The sequence below is a fragment of the Euprymna scolopes genome, chromosome 3 (assembly GCF_053919585.1).
Source record: "Euprymna scolopes isolate OS-2025 chromosome 3, ASM5391958v1, whole genome shotgun sequence".
NCBI lineage: Eukaryota > Metazoa > Mollusca > Cephalopoda > Sepiida > Sepiolidae > Euprymna > Euprymna scolopes.
The window spans coordinates 29,299,615-29,321,669 of NC_136484.1; the positions used below are offsets into that span (position 1 = coordinate 29,299,615).

At 31.9% G+C, this 22,055-nt stretch overlaps 1 protein-coding gene across 3 annotated transcripts in view; it reads left to right on the plus strand.

Annotated features, from left to right (window-relative positions):
- Positions 1 to 22,055, plus strand: part of LOC145254440 (coronin-7-like) — a 398,384-nt gene that overhangs the window by 363,737 nt on the left and 12,592 nt on the right. For 2 of the 3 annotated variants that reach the window (XM_080113025.1, XM_080113026.1), the window contains 2 exons: positions 2,482 to 2,573; positions 16,041 to 16,130. In XM_080113025.1, coding sequence (XP_079969151.1) covers positions 2,482 to 2,573; positions 16,041 to 16,130 — 182 coding nt within the window. Of the gene's footprint in view, positions 1 to 2,481; positions 2,574 to 16,040; positions 16,131 to 19,455; positions 19,535 to 22,055 lie in introns of all 3 variants that reach the window. The other variant, XR_013863766.1, reaches the window with a different exon arrangement.

The window sequence follows — 22,055 nt, forward strand, 5'->3', positions numbered from 1 at the left end:
TTTGGTTAGTTTAACCCTTGACCTTCTTCAGAGGAATCTTGTCAAACTGGAATCTGTATGTAATTTTAAATGGAATTTTTTTCTTCAATCTGTAGTGCAACAAAATGAGAGGATAAACGAGATTAAGAAACAACGATCACGACATTTTGATAACAAGTATTATTTTATTGCGTAGATAGTGGAAATAATGCAAGTATGACAATACATGTTACTTCTGAATGAAATGAATGGTTTGTAAATGTTTGAATGTCAAACCTGAGTTAATTGTTAATTCCCTTAGCTTTTACAATTACAACCTGTTGACCTTAGATAAGGCAGTTAGTGACAACAGTGGTAAGATGCTCAAGGCATCAATCAGAATAGCCTGAGCTTAAAAACCCATGTTTGCAAAGAGATTGCGTTCAAGCTTTCATTTTCTTTAACGTATCAGACAAACAGAAGTTAATGGTGCTGCAAAAGTATTAGTGGTGGTCATAAGAATTACGCAACTAATCAAGGTTAACAACTCGCCATATGGTTATTATTAAACTGAAAGTTGCTAGTGGATTGTCTGTGTGCATGAGTTTTGTTGATACCAGAATTTTCTTAATCTGTTTCCTACAAATCCATGAAGATAGCTTGCTCTCATTCCATCAGCCACACCAGGTAGACATGTCGCATGAAAAAGTCTTTTGGAGGTTAAAGGTGCAATCGTCAATAGGCGCAGTACTATGAATGCAATTATGAATTAAGATTTTTACACAATAATGGCTGACAGAAGAGTAGCCAAGCTACCCTCACAACCATGAATTAAATAAAGGGTTCTGTTAGAGATTCCAGAGTTTGATAAGATATACATGAAGAAAGTTGATAGTTACACTGACCAAATGGTGATGAGAAGAAATTTCAAGATGAGAACAGTAATCCAAATAATATATGTAAATTTCACCCTCATGAAATCATTACTGGATTATCATTGAATAACAAAAAAAAAAAAAAAAAAAAACAATCAATTATTCTAATATATATCTTTTAATGTGGCTATCATTTTTGGTGCTGACACAGCATAATGATATTTCAAACAAAAGCATTTCAAGTAAGAACACTATCACGTATTTTGTGTCATGTCGAAATTAGTGTAACCCTGAAAAATGATCCAGTAGATGTGCTCGATTTATTTTTCACAAAAAAATCATAGACACTAGCAGTCCGGCATTTTTTCAATGATAGATTTCAAGGAAAACACTAGAGATAAATCAGTTGTTTGCACAACTCTTCCACATTAACACAATGCAATACAACTTGATAATTCAGTAAATTTTATTTTTACTTGTAATTATTTTTTTTTTACTTATGTAAAAATGAGGACAAGAAGTCTCATTCTAACATTTAATAACAGCTTTATTGATTATCTTTGCTAGTATGACTTGTATAGAGAAAGGATTAGGTGTAGAAAGTGTTCTTCTGTTGAGATGTTGATGATTAATAAGACAAGCTTGTTGAAAGAGAGAAAGAGTTTGTGTTGAAGTTATGGTTCGTAGCCATGATGGATCATTTGTCTCTTTGAAGTAAGTAGTAGAAGCGTGCACCACAAAAGATTGGAGATGGCTCTGTAGAAAGATAAGAGTTTATTTATGTACTGTATTGAAGTCTGGTTGCAGTGGTAGCCATGCTGGATTCACATATCTCCATATTAGTTTAACCCCACCTCCCAGGCCAAAAGACCCGGAGTTGTGTGGCGTTCCAAGAATTGTTAAGGATTATTCTGTGCTACATGGAGATATCGTCAGTCTGAGTGTCAGGAAAAGAGAGAGAGAGAGAGAGAGAGAAGGTTGCTGTGGTTTAACCTTAATGCACTTCGTCACATGTTCTGCTTGCCAAAGAGATAGCGTCTGATTGGATAAGCTAGAAAGGATGTTGATTGCTAAAACCAATCAGCAATGCTGTTATAAAATAAATATATTCAAAGTCTTAAGCTACAAATATCAGTCCTTTAATGTTTATAAGTTGATAATAATATTGCACCTTTAAAGTTTATGAGTAACAAGTTAATAATAATATTGCCCATTTATAGTTTATAAGTAACTACAAGCAACAACCAATCAGCAATGTTGTTACAAAACAAAGGATATTCAAAATCTTAAGTCGCCAGCATATACTGCTACTACACAGAGTAATTTTTCGAAATTAATATAAATTTCGAGATGACACATAAATGTGTGATAGCGATTTATTTCTAAAATGCAATTGTTTGAAATTCCATTATACTACATAAGTACCTCACTTATTTTTAATGGAAATTCTTTTTACTAGACTGACGAGTTGTACATTTATTTTGATAATATTAGCTAGCATCGTCTTTTGAAAATTAATAAATACGACTATGTTTTTAAAATAAGTCGAAGATAATGCACACAGCTTTGTTTTAACATTCTATCGAACTATGTCATATAACCATTTCATAAATTTACAAACACAAACTTTAACATGTAACTTTTACAGTAAGCAATGCACCATCCGAAGCACCCAAACCTAAGAAATATGACAGCACTGATCCAGAGATCTTCAAAACAGATGAAGATAAAAAAGATGAGGTTTGTTTCACTTTTGCTCTACCATACTTTTTTAAAATAACCATTTTCTTTCCCAGGTTTATCTTTGTTGATATTCCTCCCACCACAAAAAACGTTAAAATGGGAAGGCTAAATAGTTTATCATAATGGTTGATATTTGGGCCCAAAGAGCAATGAGTTAATGATGATCTCCTTTAAAACTGATAAAGAATTTAAAAATTAAAAGAATATAATCTACTAATTCCATTTGCTTGTTATATTTTTCTCAATATTGAACAATATTAATTTTGCTAATTCTGATTTTTAAATTAAAATTCCATTCAATCTTTTCTTTATTAATTGAGTCAAGATAAATTGGATTACTTTCATAGGACAAGAAACAAATTCAAGCGAATTCCTTGGCTGTTTGGCTAGGATCAAAGTGTAGTATCTGTTCTGATTATCTATTTAGTCTATTCTGTTCTCAGACAGTGAAGGAGAATTCGTTTTAAATTGAGGAATTTTTTAAAATTTTTCTTCCAATCCAGTGCATCTCTTTTTAAGGAGCTGGTTTTCCCCACATTAAAACCCAACCTTGTGTCAAACTTTGACGGGGCAAGCAAATTGGAACACGTCAAGCGAATTGTATTAAGAAAACAAGGGGGGATAATCAATGTTGATATTTGTTAATTAAATTAAAACAATACAGCCTAGAACAAGGGAGATAATCTTGGAATATTTGATAAAATTTTGTGAGCGATATTTAAAATAATATACGACTGCGTTATAAGTTATTTGTTAAACTCTTCAAATTTCAATAAAGGATAGTTGTTTAAGTACTTCTTCAAATTAAAAAAAATAGGGTTTGTATTACTGTACACATAGATTCGAAAAAGTTGTCAAAAAACAAAAAAAACAAAAAAAATATATAACAAATAAATGTTATCAAAGGCAAGATAAGTTACTTTTCTACCAAACTGGATATATTTTTCGTGTTTTTATTCAATGTAACATGTTTATTCAGCTCGAAAAGCATAGTGTTTACCGATGTATTGGAAAATTCAAAATATCGCCCGACACTCTCTTTAACACAGTAAGTTCAGGAAAAGATGTTATAAATAATAAACTAGACAAAACACTGTTAGAAATTTGCTCATTATATGTTACCGTGACATAAGTTGACATATATTCGGTGTTTTTTTTTTAATAGTATTCTATCTAGTTTATTATTTATGACACCTTTTCCTAAACTTACCATGTTAAAGGGAGTATCGGGCGCCATTTTGAATTTTCCAATACATCGGTAAACACTGCATGTTTTTCGAGCTGAATAAACATGTTACATTGAATAAAAACAAAAAAATGTATCCAGTTTGGTAGAAAGGTAACTTATCTTGCCTTTGATAATATTTATTTGTTATATATTTGTTTTTTGACAACTTTTTCGAATCTATGTGTACAGTAATACAAACCCAAAAAATAATTTTGATTCACCTGGGCACAAATAATACACTTATTAAATTTTTTTGTTGTTACAGTTTCATTGAAGTAAATGTTTAAATTAAACCAGTTTCATAAATTTAATTGAAAAATTATTTTTTAAAATGTTTCAAGATAATTCCAATTTGTAAACATCATTACTGAAACTTTTTAAACTAAGGACTGCAAATATAAAGTTAATAAAGGGACACAACTCAGTAAAATATTTGTAGAAAAACAAGTCACTTTTTGCCAAAAATCTTTATATTCAGGTTGTTTTCCCCCAATTATTTAGTTTTTTTAGAATAATTGATCGCATCTGATATAAAAACAGATTAATTACAAATGAATAATAAGTTTATAAAATATCAAAAATAACGGATTTTAGAAAATACAGAGCAAATAAATAAAATATCTCTTAAAATAAAAGGTAAATTTAAAAAAAAAGTAATTACATACTTATTGAACCAGTTGTATCCAAGATTCTTTTATATGAAATGAGCAAATAAGATGTTTTCCTTTGGATTTAAAAAAAAAAAAAAAAAAAAAAAATTAATAAAAAAAAGATTAAATATAGTATTTTTCTTTTAAACTTAAATTCAAGCCAGAAACGGTTTTCTTTCCAACAGTGTGAAGGCTTCAAAAGAGTTATGATTTAAAAAAAAAAAAAAAAACATGCCAGGCATATTTAAATAATAAATTTAAAAAAAAAAACAAAAAAAAAAACAATGATTTGTATTTTATTATCGTTAAGGTGATATTCAAAGGTAATTTGAAGTTTTTTTTTAGCTGTTGAATACAATCTATTCTCTGGTTTTAATTCACGTTTAAAAGCAAAGTCAAATATAATGTATTTGTACTCGCAAATCAAAGGATAAAGAAAAAATATGCATACCTGTTGTATCAAAGAACCATATTCAATGTTGTTTCTCGTCCTATTTATTCAATAATTTCCATCGTTGAAGGTTTTAACCAATGATGCAATAGATTCAGAATTATCCAAATAAAAAAAATTGTGAAAGACTTACAGAAAACTTTCTAAAAAGACCAGCAAAGCAATTTACATATTTGCTTCCATTTCTTTATTTCTAGACTGTTCTGAAGACTAAATCCAAACCTATGATTAAAGTCTACCACTTCACTGCTCTTTCTCTACTACTCGTCCTTCTTCTAGCATGTGCTTGTATCGTAGCACTGAAAACTGGGGAGCCGTCATTAGCCGTCTGTAGTCCAGAAGGTTTGGATCCACCTACCCTCCTTCATGTGTTTCCTGCCTTCTCCTTCATCTGCCTTGCCTTGCCTATAGACATTATAGATTTGTGGTCCACTCTTTTTTTTTTGCACGTTAAACTAAAAAGCATTAGTTTGCTTCCATTTATAGCAGCTGTTTCATCATGATCATTAAAAAAGAATTTTAGTGAAATAGAAATAATTTTTTTTTTGAGTTTTTGTAGTGTGCATAATGGAAGAGGTTCACTACATTAGTTCTTGAAAAAGTGCAAATTCAAATGAATGGGAAGACATTCCTGAATTGTTTTGTTTTGGCAAAAAAATATATATATATTAATCCGTAAAAAAGTAGAGCAATTTCTGTTGGAAATCCTAAGGGGGAGGCAGTTCAATGAATATCAGAACATAAATAAAAGTTAAAAGAAAAGCAACACAAACTTTGCCCGATCTCATCATAAATTTATTTCAACTTGAAAGGGCCTTATAAAATGAGAAGAGCTAGTTGAGGTGTAGCAGCTGGACATTAAACCCTGAGTAGCTCTTTTCAGGGTAGGTTGAAAAAAATGAGATCAAGCCAAGTTTGTTAGTTGTATTTTAAATGTATATATTTTTCATAAGCTTATATATATCTTCAAGTGTAAGAATTCTGTCAAATAGAGGAGTGCAACGATTATCTGACACTTATAAAAATTACAACTTTTTTATTTGCAATTATCCATATTTTGTAAAGATGATTGGTTAAGATGCTTGCTTGAAAAATACATGTAAATTTTTGTCAGTCATTTAAAAATAAAACATTTCCATTAAGATTTAACACCAGTGAGTCACAAGCTCATATGTGATCAGTATCAGCTGGGTTGTTTGTGTAAAACTCGGTCATCTCAAGAGTACAACATCAAAAAAGATTTTTGACATGAGCAAACATTTATTACGAAGAAGAGTAAACCACACAAGTCAGCAGTTTTTATTTACCTCTAAAGTGAAAAATGGATTTAAATTAAGAAAACTAAAAAGCTCAGTCTGCTTTGCACTCCAAAGTCAAACACGTTGGGTTAAATAAAATTAACAACTTGTGATCCTTTCATTCAATTTTTCTGATATTTCATTTTAATATCTGGAGTTCCATTTTTAACAACAGAATCAAAATTTGTTTCAAGCAATACTTTTTTTTTTTAATGGAAATCGCCCCAGAATAGGCATGAAGTCACTTGATGTAAGGAGCTAAAAAAAAAAAAAAAATACCAAGATCAAAACCTTGCCAACGATAAGTGTTAGATGGAATAGATTCTGACCCAGAAGGCAGCACTTTTTCCCTCTTTGTCAGAAAGATCACCCATAGAATATGAGGATTAAAGAACAAAATAATTGATTTGGAAAGTAAGTTTGTAAAGAACCTTAGTTCTTTCACCAAGACTGATATTAAAAGACATCTCAGAAGAATTGAATAAAAGGATAAAATACTCAAAAGTTGATTTTTCTTTAATCAAGCTAGTTTGTCTGAGAAGATGCTGCCTAAACTCCATGTGTGTAAAACTTACAGTCTTGGTCACACTATTGGCACCCATGAAAGTTGTAAATATAATATAGAATATATCTAAAAAAAAAAAAAAAATGAATAAAAAAATAATGAAGTTAGTGAAACAGTTTTGGCCTATTGACAATTTAGGTTGACAAACAAACAGCAAATGATAAAGCAAATTTTAAAATTTTAGGGAAGAAATAGAAAAAACTGAGATTGAATCACTCTTAATAAATCAAAAATTAGAATTACTCTGCCAAAACTGTCAATGATCACATGACAGTAATTAACCAATAAATGGTGACTTTGTTTAAAAAAAAAAAGAAAAAAAGTGACATCTTTTGTCATGATGAGTGAAGTTAAATGAGCTCCCTGGAAATATCAGATGTCAGTAAGCAGAAGTTCCCTGAAGACTACTTAAAACATAGAAAGACCTGAAAGTTAAGCTGAAACAATTTGGAGCAATTGTTTTGTCATATACACACGCTAGCATGTGAAATGGACATTAAGCAACATATTTAATATATGGTGTACCACGCAGCACACATTAAAAAGTGAAGGGCAAAGAAAACTTTGTTAGTGAAGAAAAGACTGTCAAAAACGTACCCGAATAAATCGATTCCTTTTGGAAGAATATTCTATTGATAGAATTTTACAATATGGAGCTTTTTCTTTTCCAATCCACACCAATGATACATTCACAGATGACAAAACAACATTACCATGAAACGAGCACCTTACCAACATCTAATCTGCTTTGTGTTTCGTTTTATACAGCAAATCTTGACCATATCACAAGAATCATGAAATCTAGCGATTATCAAGAGATTTCAGAACAAAACGTGCCACATATTTGTATTATTTGGATTCTTCAAATTACTGTTCTCATCTTTTATAACGTTTCAGTCCATCTAACCTCCAACCTTCTTCTGGTGTATCTTGAATGTTTCTGTTGAACTTAGGAATCTGCAAAAAATTCCAAGCAAAACTCTTTATTTAATCCATGGGATTAACATGCTCGAATTCCATCATTCATGACTGGATAAGAGTTCTAAATAATTTGCAATTGTATTTTGTTGCCCGCACTGAACCTTTCATCTTCAGAAGAGTAACTTTACAACTGAATTTTACCAAGTACTTTATCCATTATGCCACAAATACTTGTCTGCAAGAATCCATATGACACGAATAATCAATTGGCATCTCAAAAATTCAGAAACGTAACATGTTATTTAGTGTAAAAAAAAAAGTTTTGGATTGAAGATTAATTATCAAAAGTACAAAGGAAGAATTGAATTGTTTTAAACTGGTCGCTAATTATTAATGATTTCAAGTTCATTAAAAATGCATCATGCTAACCAAAATCTGAGATTGGGGGAAGGAATTTTGCAAGCATACAAGCCAGAGTTTTTCCCTTAACACCAAAGCCAACAGTGTCCAGGCCGTTGTTGAGATGGTTTTGGTCCTGTGCAATTCTGGGAGATCCATCCTCCCAGACTTAGCTTCCTCCCTTTGAGAAGGGGTTAGGTTATTGCTAATCGCCTGAGACGCCCCTACTGGAGATTGCCAACAAGGGTGCTCAGGTAGTTTTTGCAAGTCAGAGTGCTCTTTCTCAAGGACGTTGGTTTTTCAAATTGCATTTTCCAACCCTTGTGTCACATCACACCAATGTGTGAAGGAGATTAATAACTTCAAGAGCTAAACAAATTGTAAGGTATGTGCGGGAGAAAATACCAACTGAATAGTGTAAGAAACTTAGATGGAAACGTTTCAAGGCAGCGATTATTGCCAAAAGCGTTACAATCAAATGTTAAAACAAAGAAGTGTTATATCATTGTGCATGTTTTTAATTAATTTTTTTTCTCTTAAGAATTACATGCAACATTTTAAAATTTTGATGCCATAATTTTTTTTTTCTTGTGTATTTCTTACAAATGAAACAAAAAATGAAAGGATGTCAATAAAGGTGATCAGGACTGTTTTGCTTGTGAAATTGAATGGATTATATTTTGCTTTTTCTTTTTTCTTTCTTGCTGCATTTGTTGTAGGAAGTAAACCAATTGCCCCAACTGGAATTTGAATACCATTTTTTTATGCTATTTAACCATCAGGCTGTCTACACTTCTGTTCAATGAAATCGTTTTTCTTAAAATTCTGCTTTCATATGATTTAGTAGAGATATCATTTTATTTTGTTTGTGTTTTTTTTATTTTAATTATACAACTTTAAAAGAAAGTATAAGATTTTAATTTAAGGATATTTTCATTTTTAATAACTTTCAAATTGTTATTTCTTTTTCTTTCAGCGCTATATTCTACAATTACTTCAATGTTCCCATTATATTTATCCAGATATATTATGAAAACTTTTTGTATAAAATTATAGTTTTACATCACCAATTTAATTTTCATATATAAATTATCATATCTGATGCTCTAAAAAAAAAAAAAAAAAAAAAAAAAAAACTCACCTTTGATTTTGTTTTATAAAATAGAGAGTTTCTTTCCAAATTCATTTCAGTTGAAGAAAGTCTGGAATGATTGATTTGGTATTTGTTTTCTCACCACCTGAAATGGTTTCATTTGAAAGCTAAAAAAAAATGCCACATGTTTTACTCTCTAACTTTTGCATAAGATTAAAGCAAATATATTTATTATAGACTATTATTTTTTCTCAGAAACCTTTGAGATGAGGCTTCATAATTTGTGTATTCATGAACACATATTCATTTATATAGAAATATTTTTTCTTCCCTTATTTTGTCTTTTAGTCCTCATATTCCATGAGATATATTTCTGACAAAGAGGAAAAAATTGCTGTTTTCTGGGTCAGAATCATAATACTTATCATTGGTTCATTTTTTGACCTTAAAGTAATTTTTTTTTTTTAGCTCCTTACATCAAGTGGGTTCATGCCTTGTTTGGGTCGATTTAAAAAATAAATAAATAAATAAATAGACATTGATCTAACACAGAGTGGCAGATTCGCACATTTCAGACTTCTTTTCATGATCTTTCAGTCATTATATTCTCGTGCTTTCTTTTAGGTAATTTTAAATTGGCCTTATATGACATGAACATCACAACTTAACCGAAGCATATTGAGATAAATTTATTCTACAGTTTTTTTTCAAAATGATTGCTTGAATTTCTAAAGTCTTAGAATTCCATTGTTATTGGTGCTCTGTGTATAACAGAGCATGGACTTGCGAATGATAGAACCGTGTGTGAGATGACGTCACGGCAAGGTAAAAGAAAGAAAGATTATAAAAAGAATCTGTGTGTGGACTGATGATCACATTAGAGACATGTGGATGATGTCATAGCCGAGACGGAGAAGGAGGAATAAAAATCTTTTGTTAAAACCTGAAACAACAAATTGAATTTCTTTCCTTTTCCTTTCTTATGTTCCTTGAGATGGAGTCTACAACATGTTGGGTCCCTACATATTAACGACTACATTACAAGTGCAAGATAAAAAGTATAAGGCACATTTGAAGCAGTCAAAGGAGTAAGACTTGCTCAAATTTTTATTTATTCTTAATCATTGTGGCATGCTAGTAACTAGATATTTATAGTCATGACGATAGCCAATGAAAGTGCTTGCAGAAAGGGATCAGGTTACGTTAAATAAACTTCATTTTGACTTCCACTTTCTAACTTAGGAAAAATCCTTTTTGATTAATACTTACATAATTCAAGTTGAATTTTAAAACTCTACTAGCAGGGGTGCCCGGCGCTGCTCAGCCGTAAAGTACACTTAAATATAATATTTTATTTTACATGGATTTCATATTTATTATTATAGCGTCAATTCTCTATCAATCATTTCATATTATATTGTACTCAGTATATAGTCATGATTTCAAAAGTAAAAAATATATAATTTGAGTACCATTAGCTAGAATCTAAACTAAAAGCAAAAATGATGAGGAGGGATCGTTAAAAAAAGAAAGAAGAAAAAAGACGAGAACAGAAAACGAAGGTACAAAAAAAAAAAAAAAAAGGAGGATAGTGGAACAAGTAGATAAATATGGATATTAGTGGCCTGGCAAGGCCACATGGAAGATATTTTGCTTTTTTATTACAAGGTGGTCACCACTTATCAAGGCCCGGAAGCAACTTGGGGATAAGGGTTATTGCGTGTACAGTACGTTAGTGTTGAGATTTGATAAATTATCTTACTTAAGGGGGAGGTTCATCAGGAATTTGTTTATGTTGGACTTGAAAACATCCAGGTTGTAGTCAGGTGGGAAGCAGGCAAATATTGGCGAGGGGGGGGGGGCGAAGCGATTGGAGCTCAGACGAGCACTTGCCATAGAAGTAATGATAAAACAAAGACAGGCTCGCAATGTCTCTTCTGTGGGAGAGAGGTTGCAGGGAAGAGAAAAGAGCATCCCTCACTAAGCCACAAAGTCTATTTTGTACTCTGTCAAGGCAGGATAGGCTGTTTTTAGCAGCTCCTGCCCAGATGTGGCAGCAGTACCCCATCCTTGGACGTACTTCGCTTTTATATAGATAGAGAATTGCATCAGCAGTGAGATATCTTCTGAAGCGGTAGAAGGATCCTACCATTTTTCCAGTGACCTTGGCAACAGACTTGATGTACGTGTTCCATTTCAGGTCAGGAGTAAAGGTCAAGCTCAGAAGCTTATCAAAACATGGGGCTTCCCCTAGACGAGAGCCATCCATTTCAATTGATGCCAGATGGGGATCAGAGCATTGATGATGTAAAGATAGGAGCTTGTTTTTAGATGCATTAAAAGTAACCAGCTACCTCTTCCCCCACTGTCCCACGCGCTCGAGATCAGAGAGAACTTTGTCATTTACGGTCTTTGATGTGTTGCCATAGATGGTTGTGTCATCAGCATAGATGTCAACGAATGATTTAAGTATGTGTTTTGGGAGATCATTGATGTAGATCAGGAAGAGAGTTGGGCCCAGGATGGACCCCTGAGGAACTCCAGCATTAATACTGAGGGCCTCTGATATCTGCCCATCAACCACTACTCTTATGAGCCTATCAGAGAGAAATGATTTAATGATTGAGAAAATATTTCCAGTTATACCGTAACTGGTAATCTTGTGAAGTAGGCCCTTGATATGTCAAGAGCAATTGCTCATGAAAGGAAGCCTTTGTCAAGAGATTCACTAATCCTATGAGATATAACCGTTAGCACATCTGCTGTAGATCTGGCAGAACGGAAACCATATTACATGTCACTAAGAAGGTTATTTCTGCTGAGGTGGTTGACTACTTTTCTATTTAATATAGATTCCAGCAACTTGCTCATGACACACAGGAGACTTATTGGTCTGTACTGAGAGGGAGACTACTTATCACCTGAATTCTTAAATACAGGGTATACTGATGAGGTTTTCCAGGGTGTTGGGAAGCACTTCTCCTTAAGGCAACGCTTAAACAGTTTTGTAAGTATGGGGCAAGTTCTGGTTGAAGCTTTTTCAGCGCTATAATTGGAATGCCATCAGAGCCAGTTGCTTTACTGGAATCAAGGTTCTTGATTAGCTTGGCGACCTTGGGTGGACTGAATCAGTCTATGCCTACAATTAACCATTCAGTCAGGTCTGATACTATGGAGGACACATCCTTTTTAAACATGGGATGCAAGAGTAGATCAGATATAAATGTACGGAAGCTATCCCAGTCAGCTGTAGAGTATCGATATACAGTATGGTGGAGAGGTACGTCTGAAGACTTATTGCATTTAGTTTTTATCTTAACAAATACAACTGAGTGTTCGGAAGATCCCAGAGGAGACAGAACGGAACATGAAACTAGATAACTAAAGCAATAAAACTGAAGCTGGCTTGCAGGACACTATATATACAAATGTAGTCAAATTTGGGCAGATTTTATTGGTTTGAAAATATAGATTCTATTCTACCAATTGTGATAAAATTTTAACTATAAAATAGTATTATGATCTTCAAAAAGCCTGCAAATTTTCATGTCGTTCCGCCCCATAGCACCAAAGATATATAGCTACGGGTAAACATTTCACCAAAACCTTTGGCCTTGATGGAAGGGAGACTAAAACCTTGCTGCTATGGTTTCAAATGATCTTAAATAATAGCAAGGGGAGACTTGATTCCATATATTTCTCATGTTATATCTCCCCTCTTTTGGAAATAGGGTACGATCATGAATATCACAAATAATCCTTATACACTGAAATTTACTTTACATATGAAGACAGGAGTTCGGCAAATACTTGGCAGATGGAGGTGATCAGGCTGGCTTTGGTGTTATGGAAAGTCATGTTGGTGATGTTCTCGACGTATGACCAAACAAAGTAGTCCAGTGGGTTCAAGTCAGGGGAGGGGCAGTGAGAGAAAGGTACAGTACAAAGTCGTAGCACTCCTTCTGGAGCCAAGCCTGGGTCACTTTGGACTTGTGGGCCAGCACCAAGTCCTGCTGCCACACCGAGGGTCTGCCACCGTCCATCTGATTGCACCAGGGGATCACCACTCTTCAGCACATCCAGGTACATTTTGATGTTGACTTTCAAGCCGACTTTGAAGATGTGAGGTGGCATGATGTGGCCCTCACTTGAAACCACACTAACAACCATAACTGTAGCTAGAAACTTTGTTTTCATCACCCTGGGTATGTCCCTGTTATTTATGGCAATCCAACGATGCATTTTGAGGGTGCTGGCAATGGTCCTGTTGTCATAATTTGGATCAATTGAGAGCATGAGTTGTACAGTGGCACATCTCTGATCTCACTCATTGAACATTGTGTCACTTTCAGACATGATAGAAGGCTCCTATCACTCTTGGGATTTGTAGACAACTGACCAACTATTAGATGGTTTGCAACAAAGAAAAACGATTTTCATAAAACAGAAATTGAATTATGTTATCTTTTCTATGGTGACAATTTTATTGCCCCTCCCCGACACACACACTAGCAGGGAGATGTGATAAAACTTCCCGAATGCACTGATGATGTTAGGCTGTATAAGGGTGTTAACTTTGGTCAAAATCAGACTGGTCCTTCTTTAATCAAATTTTTTCTATCGATTTTCAATACTTATCAGATATTCTGATACAAAACCTACTTAAAAATGCTCCAAGACACACAAAGTAAATTTGTGTGAAATTACAAAAATATCGGCTCAACCATTTCAGAGTCTATACAAAACGAACTAACACAGGCAAAGTGTCTTTAGCAGGGAGACCCAACATTGCCTGGCAATGAACAAGGATCAACTAATGTTTATCTCTCCCATATTTTCTTGTCATGGAAATTGGTAAAATCGACCATTTTTCAATACTCCCTGCAGTGACTTAGTCCACAATACATTGTAATCTACATTGCACTATAAAGATCCTATGGTTGATTTTATAAAATCATTTTTATATAATGGCTTGAATTAGAGTTTAAAATGCAAATATCAAGTGTCATAGTTCAATTGTGCTCTAAACAGAAACATTCATCTTGCATGCATCCCTATCATATCAAAGAACCGACTGTTGATTTTATAAGCTAGGTCTTTCTACTTGTGTCATGATAATGGCTTGAGTTAAAGTTTATAATGCAAAACTCAAGTATCATGGTTGAATTGGGATTTAAAACCAGAAACATTTATTTTGAACGCATTCCTGTGATATCAAAGAACCTACCATTGATTTTATATGCCGGGCTTTTCTGCTTGTGTGTTAATAAAACTTCTCAAATGCACTTGTGATGTTAGGCTGTATAAGACGTTAACTTTAGTCAAAATCGCCTGTTCCTTCTTTCATCGGATTGTTTCGATTATCAATACTTATCAAAGACATTTCAATACAAAACCTATCTAAAAACTCTGCCTGGCACATAATGTACATTAGTATGAAATTTCTAAAAAATCGGCCCAACCATTTAAGAGTCCATAGGAAACAAAATTACACACACAAAGTTCCTTTTATATCGTAGTGTGTGTGTATATATATATATATATATATATATATATATATATATATATATATTGTATATTTTGGTGTATAAGACGACCCTTATAGTTAAAAAAATCATCTTTAAAAACCGATATTTCATAAGATACCGGGTATTGCAATATCTAGCCTTGGCTAAACAAACATGGTTTCGTGATTTAGCAGTCATCTTATACAAGCGATATATGATCAATTTATGAAAATTTGCTTCAATTTTGTACCTTGTCTTATCTGATGGCCGCCTTATATATCGAAATATACGGTATGCACACACACAATTATTTTTGTGCTACTACATGATATTAAAATATTTGGCAGATATCAGCCATTTTTAATTTGGCTTGTTTAAGTAAAACTCATGCAAACTAGGCATCCGTCGAAATTTTGTGTATATTTGGTCAGCAATCAGAAATTATTTACCAGATTTAAACGAAAATTGAAGAGGCTCCATTTTTTTTGTTAGAAATGACAGATCTCGAAGTTTAAGGTTAGTCATTTTTTATTCGACCTCAAAACAAGCAGAAATACACGGATCTTATTTTAGAGTTATCCAAGCATTTAAATATATTGGCATTTTGTAAACGAGCTTAAGAGGTGCAAAAATAATGAAGATATTAACTAGGTAAAGATTTTTGTGCTTTTATGGAAATCGCTCCAGACAAGGCATGAAGCTACTTAATGCAAAGAGCTAAAAGAAAGAAAAAAAAAAAAGATAATACTTCAAGGTCAAAAACTAGCTGACAGTAAATGTTAGATGGATTGTTTCTGACCCAGAAAACAGCAATTCTTCCTCGTTTGTCAGAAACATCAGTCATGTAACGTGAGAACAAAGATTCAAAATCATCAGTTTATATTGACTTACACTTTTGAAAAAGCATTAAATCAATTCTTCAGGGATTGTCCAATTACTAATTTCATGAAAAAATTAGTCATCTTTAAATGGCATAAGGCTTGAGAGAGTGTTGAGAAAAATCTTCATTCCAGACAGTAATTGCTAAGACTATGACAACAGCATATTCTTTTCATTGATTTGATTCTCGAATATATATCCAACACAGTTAATCAATCGAGAACCACATCACTCTATATAAAAGCATATAAGATATCAACACTTGAGTCAAAACAATGGAAAGAATATGCTGTTGTCATATCCCTAGTAATTATTAAGTACGCCATTAATTGCATTCGTCTTTGTCCAACTTGTGAAGACTCGGCTGCAGTCAAATGTCTCTTTAACGTCTTTGTATAAGAAAAGCATTATAAAAATCTCAATTATTTGTTCCTTATAATTGATTTCCTGATTTTTTTTTTTTTTTGTTTTAGCTGATAGATGCGATGACGTCTAAAATGGATAACAAGACAGACGAAGCGTTGCCGCAGGATTTAACAGAAGGAGTCGACTCGGATGAGTGGGTATGTACAAATTTTTTTGAAGGAAGTTTAATTGAGGAGTTAGATCATCTCCAGGTGCAGTACTTTCGATCATTATTTGTATTTCTAGATTAGCAACGCCGTGATTTTCTATTCCCTGTTGTTTTTATAGACCCAAAACCTTTTCAGGCAGAGAAGCCCTTATTTTTTATTTTTTTTTTTTTAAATCTGACCTTTAGCAGTCGCATCAAGTCAGATTACGGAATTGGTGACCCGGGTACAAATTTAGTACAACCTATTTGTTAGTTTTTTTAACCTATTAATTTTTTTCAAGTTATTTTGTTAAATTGAAATGTGATGCCTCCATTCAGTCTCAAGAGACAATGGATACTCTCTTGTAAGGGTAGTTACACGTGTAACTGTGAGGCAAGAGTTGTGCAATATCCATCTACACCTCTCCAGAATCGGCACTGCCCGAGTCCAGTGACAAAAAGAAATGCTAGACGACTGGAAAAGTGGAGAGCACATACATCACCTGGTCAGTTCCCAAATGGTCACCCATTTAAGAACTGACCAGACTCAATGTTGCTTAACTTTGGTGATCTAACAGGAACCGGTGTATCAACATGAATTATGTCATATACAAGTGAACTTTAGTTAAATTAATTAAATACAAAAAAAATATATTATTTACCTCTTCTCTAGGTCAGACACAAGATAAGTTTTGATGAAAGTTTCTGTAGAACAAACTTGACATACCCGGGTTTGTTGCATTGTTGAATATATAATTTTCTAGCTTGCACTTTTCAAATGCTTGCTAAAATCATACATACACCTGACAATACTTTTGTTGCTATTCTCAAAATAAACACAGAAACGAATTTATCAGCATATAAGTTTTATTTACAATTAAGCTTTTTACTCATCAACAAAGAGAGAGAGAGAGACATTAGTTGTAGGGGTTGGTTGGTGTATGGCATGATGACAGAGAGATGTCAACTACTCTCTTTTCTCTTCCCTGTTGTTTATGTTATCCATTATATAAACATCAATCGACATTTCTGGGAATGTAAATATTAATATATTACATTCTTCTTTTTTATTTTGCATTGCACAATTCATAACTCCCAGCCTGTAATGTAAACATATCTTTGTTTTCGTGATAATTACAATTCTGGTCATTTTTATGGGACACAAGAATTTAAATAAAATCCATCTATACCTTTTCCAGTTCAAAATGGGAATAGTTTAGTTCAAAATGGAAAAATTATAAGTATAAATATAAAAAATATTTTATGAATTATTTTAGCAACAAAATTGTTAACATTTTATAATATAAAAAAAATTCTTCAATTTATTAGAACACATCTTCTAATGCTACAGCTTCAGGAATTTTAGATTGAATTCCAGCTATGAAACGATTGCATACTTCTGGTGTAAACCTTCCCAATTCTTCCTTAATGAAGTCAAAGCTTTTGCCCTTTACTCAGTAATTGACAAGCCATCTCTTCTGTTCAATTGCAAGAATACTCACAATTTTAGCAGTCAATTCCTGCTTGATGTAAGCCTTTCTTAAAGACCATACTTGTTAAATTGGATTAAACATTGGACTGTATGGTCCCAACCTAAGCACTTCACATCCTAGAAATTCTTCTTCACTAAAAACTTCTATATTTGAGTGACATGGATGGGGTATTGCCAACAACCATCACAACTGGACGGCCATATTGTCTATTTGCAGCTCTCAAACATTCTCGCATCCAAGACTGTGCGCTTTCTTTTCAAAAAGATTCTCTTTGAATTTCATGGTACACGAGACCATGGGGACCAATACATCCAATAACGTGAATATTGGCACCCTGAGTACTGGCTGAAACTACGTTACATCGCCTACCCTTTAGAGAACGCCCATCTCTCCTGGAAATATGACCATTAAAGTTTGTTTCATCCATAAATAAAACAGGTTTTTCCAGTTGATTGGTAATTCAATAATTTTGAACAAAGACTATGTTTATTTTTATTCTCAATTGAATTTGCCCTCTCGGTCAAAAATCTTACAGCTTTAAACGTATAAGTCATCATATCTTGATGTTTCGCTACTGTAGATTTGGACAATTTAAACCCAAACTGGGCTTCAATTCTTTCACAGATCACATTTAATGTGATCCTAGGATTTTCATCCACTAGTGCTTGAATAAAATCCAAATGCACCTGTTTGACCTTAGAATTTCGAGGCTCTCCTCTTGTATCAGCTTGATTTCCCTTACTAATCCAGCAATAGAAGGTGGTTTTCAGAATAGAAAGATTTTCTGCCAGGGCTTTCCTATTTCCATCCATCTCATATACCTCCAAGATATGTGTTTTCGCACTTCTCCTGTTATCGCAGTTTTCAGTTGACCTAACCATTAGGCTAAAAAAATTCAATACCTTGTTATAACACCAAAGATATTTATAAATTGAAATTTTTTTTATTTTAAATTTCTTATTTTGAAATTAACTATTCCCATTTTAAACTGGAAAAGGTATAGAATGTATGTGTGTGCACCCTCCACTTTCCTTGGTATCACCACGTCTCCATATCCAACAGGTTTTCAGTCTGTGTCGTTAACCGTCACTCATTATTTAATTGAATACAAGATGTTTGGTATTAGTGGGATTATGGATGCCTTATGTGCATGTGGTTTGGCCACGTATTGTGTGCCACTTCATGATGCATCTGCATATCCCATGCACTAAGAAACGTGATAGATATAGAAAGACCTAGCTCAAATGCACGAGTAGCAGTATGACTGCATACAACCTGACTGATGTCAACTCTTTAGATTGCATGAAATGTAGATGTGAGCCATTGCCTGACGTTGCTCATCTTTGAGTCCGGAACGTTCACAGCACTTTAAACACCAAACTTGACAGAAAAGTGCTACTTAACCCTTCGCTGAAGGGTCATTCTGTTTAATACCTTTCCAAACAATATTCGTGTAACTAATGACTGCAGTAAACCCACTCTGATTTCAATTCAACAAACCTGATTTCATCATCTGTAACAATAGCCGTGAGATATGAAATTTTCTATATTTCTTTTGACACTGTTACATGGGAGACAACTCTCAGGTGATCAAAATGAAGTCGTCTGCTATTAATTGGCATTGAAAGTTCACACTTAAAAAAAAATAAACAAACATTAAATATTAAATACATAAACAAATAAAATAAAAACATTTATAAATAATAGATAAATAATAAAACAAATAGTGATAATCAAAATAAAGGAAAGCAAACCAAGCAATTAAAACGTAACATTATTAAATTCAATATGTATTCACTGCACTATTCATCCTACAGCCTCTTTTACATATTTTAAAAACAGAATTGAACCCACATCTGAAGAGGGGAGTTTTTTCCTGAAATATTATGTTATACAGATCCTACATTGAGCGATATTGGAAGTAAGTAAGATTTGTAATCATAAAAACATTAATTAATTTTTAAATAAAATAAACTCATAATAGAAAGAAACTAAAAAACTCAATTCACACGCCTTATTTTATGTTCAATCTGCTTAATCTGATACATTGCTGCATTGGAATCAGATAAAAATTATAAGATTATATCATCAGAACAATAAGAAAAAGTTAAGGGAAAAATTAAGAAAAAAATTTAAAAAAACCTCTTTAGGCCATGGTATTTCAAAGCTAAATATATTATATTCCTTCATTCTCATTTCATATCTAAATATCATTAAGCCAGTTTTTTCTGTATTTGCATTTTGTATAATTCTGGCCCTTCTAATGAGAAGTATTTAGCTTCGAAATGCCATGCCCTAAAGAGTTTTTTTTTTAATTTTTTCCTTAACTTTTCCTTATTGTTCTGATGATATTATAACTTATTCTTCATCTTTTATTTAAGATTATTGTTTGCTCCTCTTAGTAATGTTGAGCTTTTCTTAACATAAGTTTTGCTTTGTTAAAGATTTACTAATTGTATTAAAATTTTTTATATATATATATATAATTTTTTTCTTGAATTTCCAAAATGGAACACCACAAGTTTGGAAACTTTTTGAACCCTTGAAAAACACTTTTCTGTTCTATTTTTATATCTCTCCAGAAACGCTTCAAAGGAATATTTATTTTCTAATTGTAATGTAATGTATTTTAATAGTAAAAATGTTATATTATTGTATATTTAATATATATTAATACTATTATACATTATATAATATATTTAATATATTAGAAATTAAAACAATGTTTGGATGGAAAAGTTTAAATAGCATGTTGTATACTAATGACAAACTAATATAAATCAGTTTTGTTAAAAATACACTAAGGTTGAAACATAATTGAAAAGCATATTTGACAAAAAAAAAAAAAAAGTGTGTGGTTTTAATCTACAATTTAAATTGGCTAAAACGTTTTGAACACCTAAGATGAGAACAGTAGTCTGAATAATACAAATTATTGATCCTCATCTCAAAATCTCTAAAATGTTTGGTTTCTCTGGTTTATAGCAGGTCAACTAGTTAGTAAATATTTTCTAGTAATATATACCTCATATATAGTTATTTCGTCTGATCTTCAAAATCATACTGAAATAATATTTAAGCTAATAAATTAAATTTCACTTATTTAGAAAATAATGTACTTCACTATAATTTCTTTTTGAAAATGATTTACATATGTTTAAATAAACAGAGGGACAAGGGAGATAACTTATATTTTAAATTTAAGAATATAAGAGTTATCTATCTTAAATATACAAACAACTAAAATGAAAAACTAAAATGACTTCACTGCATTCGAGAACACTTGGTAGATAAAGCTAGTATACAATAGGTATATGAAAAATAATTTTTTAGTATACGTTTAAATTTTGATTGTGTTTGAAAACTAGCAAGCCTAAGTTAATCTCTAACAGGAAAAGTGTGTGTGTGTGTGTGTGTGTGTGTGTGTGTGTGTGTGTGTGTGTGTGTGTGTGTGTGCAGAAAAAATATAGTGAAAAATGTTAAAAAAAAAAAAAAAAAAAAAAATACAAAAATTTGTTCAAATTTCAAGTCCAAAGAAATCAACTTTAAAAATCTCTGAAAAAAAAAAATTATCACTTTTCTGAAATTATTTCAATGATAATTAAAATCTTAAAATATTGAACTAAAAAAAAAAAAAATGTACATACTTTTTTCAAACTAAAAATTGCATAATAAACAAAAAAAAAAAACAACAAACAAACAGATTAGTTGAAAAAATAAATAAATAAAAACGTTGCCAATCATTTGCAACCACAAACTCCCCTGATTTTCACAAAAGTATTGATCATAGAAAGTTTAATTTCGTTTAACTGATTAAATTTTGTAATAAAAAAAAGGAAATGCTTATTTAATTAGAATATTTTTAAATGTGCACAAGTAAGAATTTATTTATTTTTCTCTAACTTGGTATAAGTTTTTTTTATTCAATAATACTCTAAAATTATTGATGTTTGTTTACCAATGTTGTTCCTTAGACTTTGAAATAAAATGTTTGTAAAATGCTGTTCAAAAAGTAAATTTTAGGAATTATATTACTCTATTTATTCTTAAATTTTATTATTCATTAAAAGAAAGCTGAAAAATTCTTGATTAAATAGAATTCACATTTTAAAAAAACTTATTTACTAATGAAAGTTTTAAACTTTTTATTTTCTGCCGTTCTGTCCTTCCATACTTCTTTAAATTAATTGTTAGTAGAAACAATGTCATTCTTCTGATATTTTTTTCTTAGTGACCCGTGATCTCAACTTTTTATATAAAATTTTTCATTTTCAAGATAAAAAAAAAAAAAAATCCTTACGCTGATATTGACTCGTTCATGCATACAATGGAAATATAATATTTACATTTAAGATTTACCCGAAAACTGTTATTAAAATCACATGAAATATTTTTTGCAGTTATATTTTTTGTGAAAATATAGAATAAACAATGTTTAATTC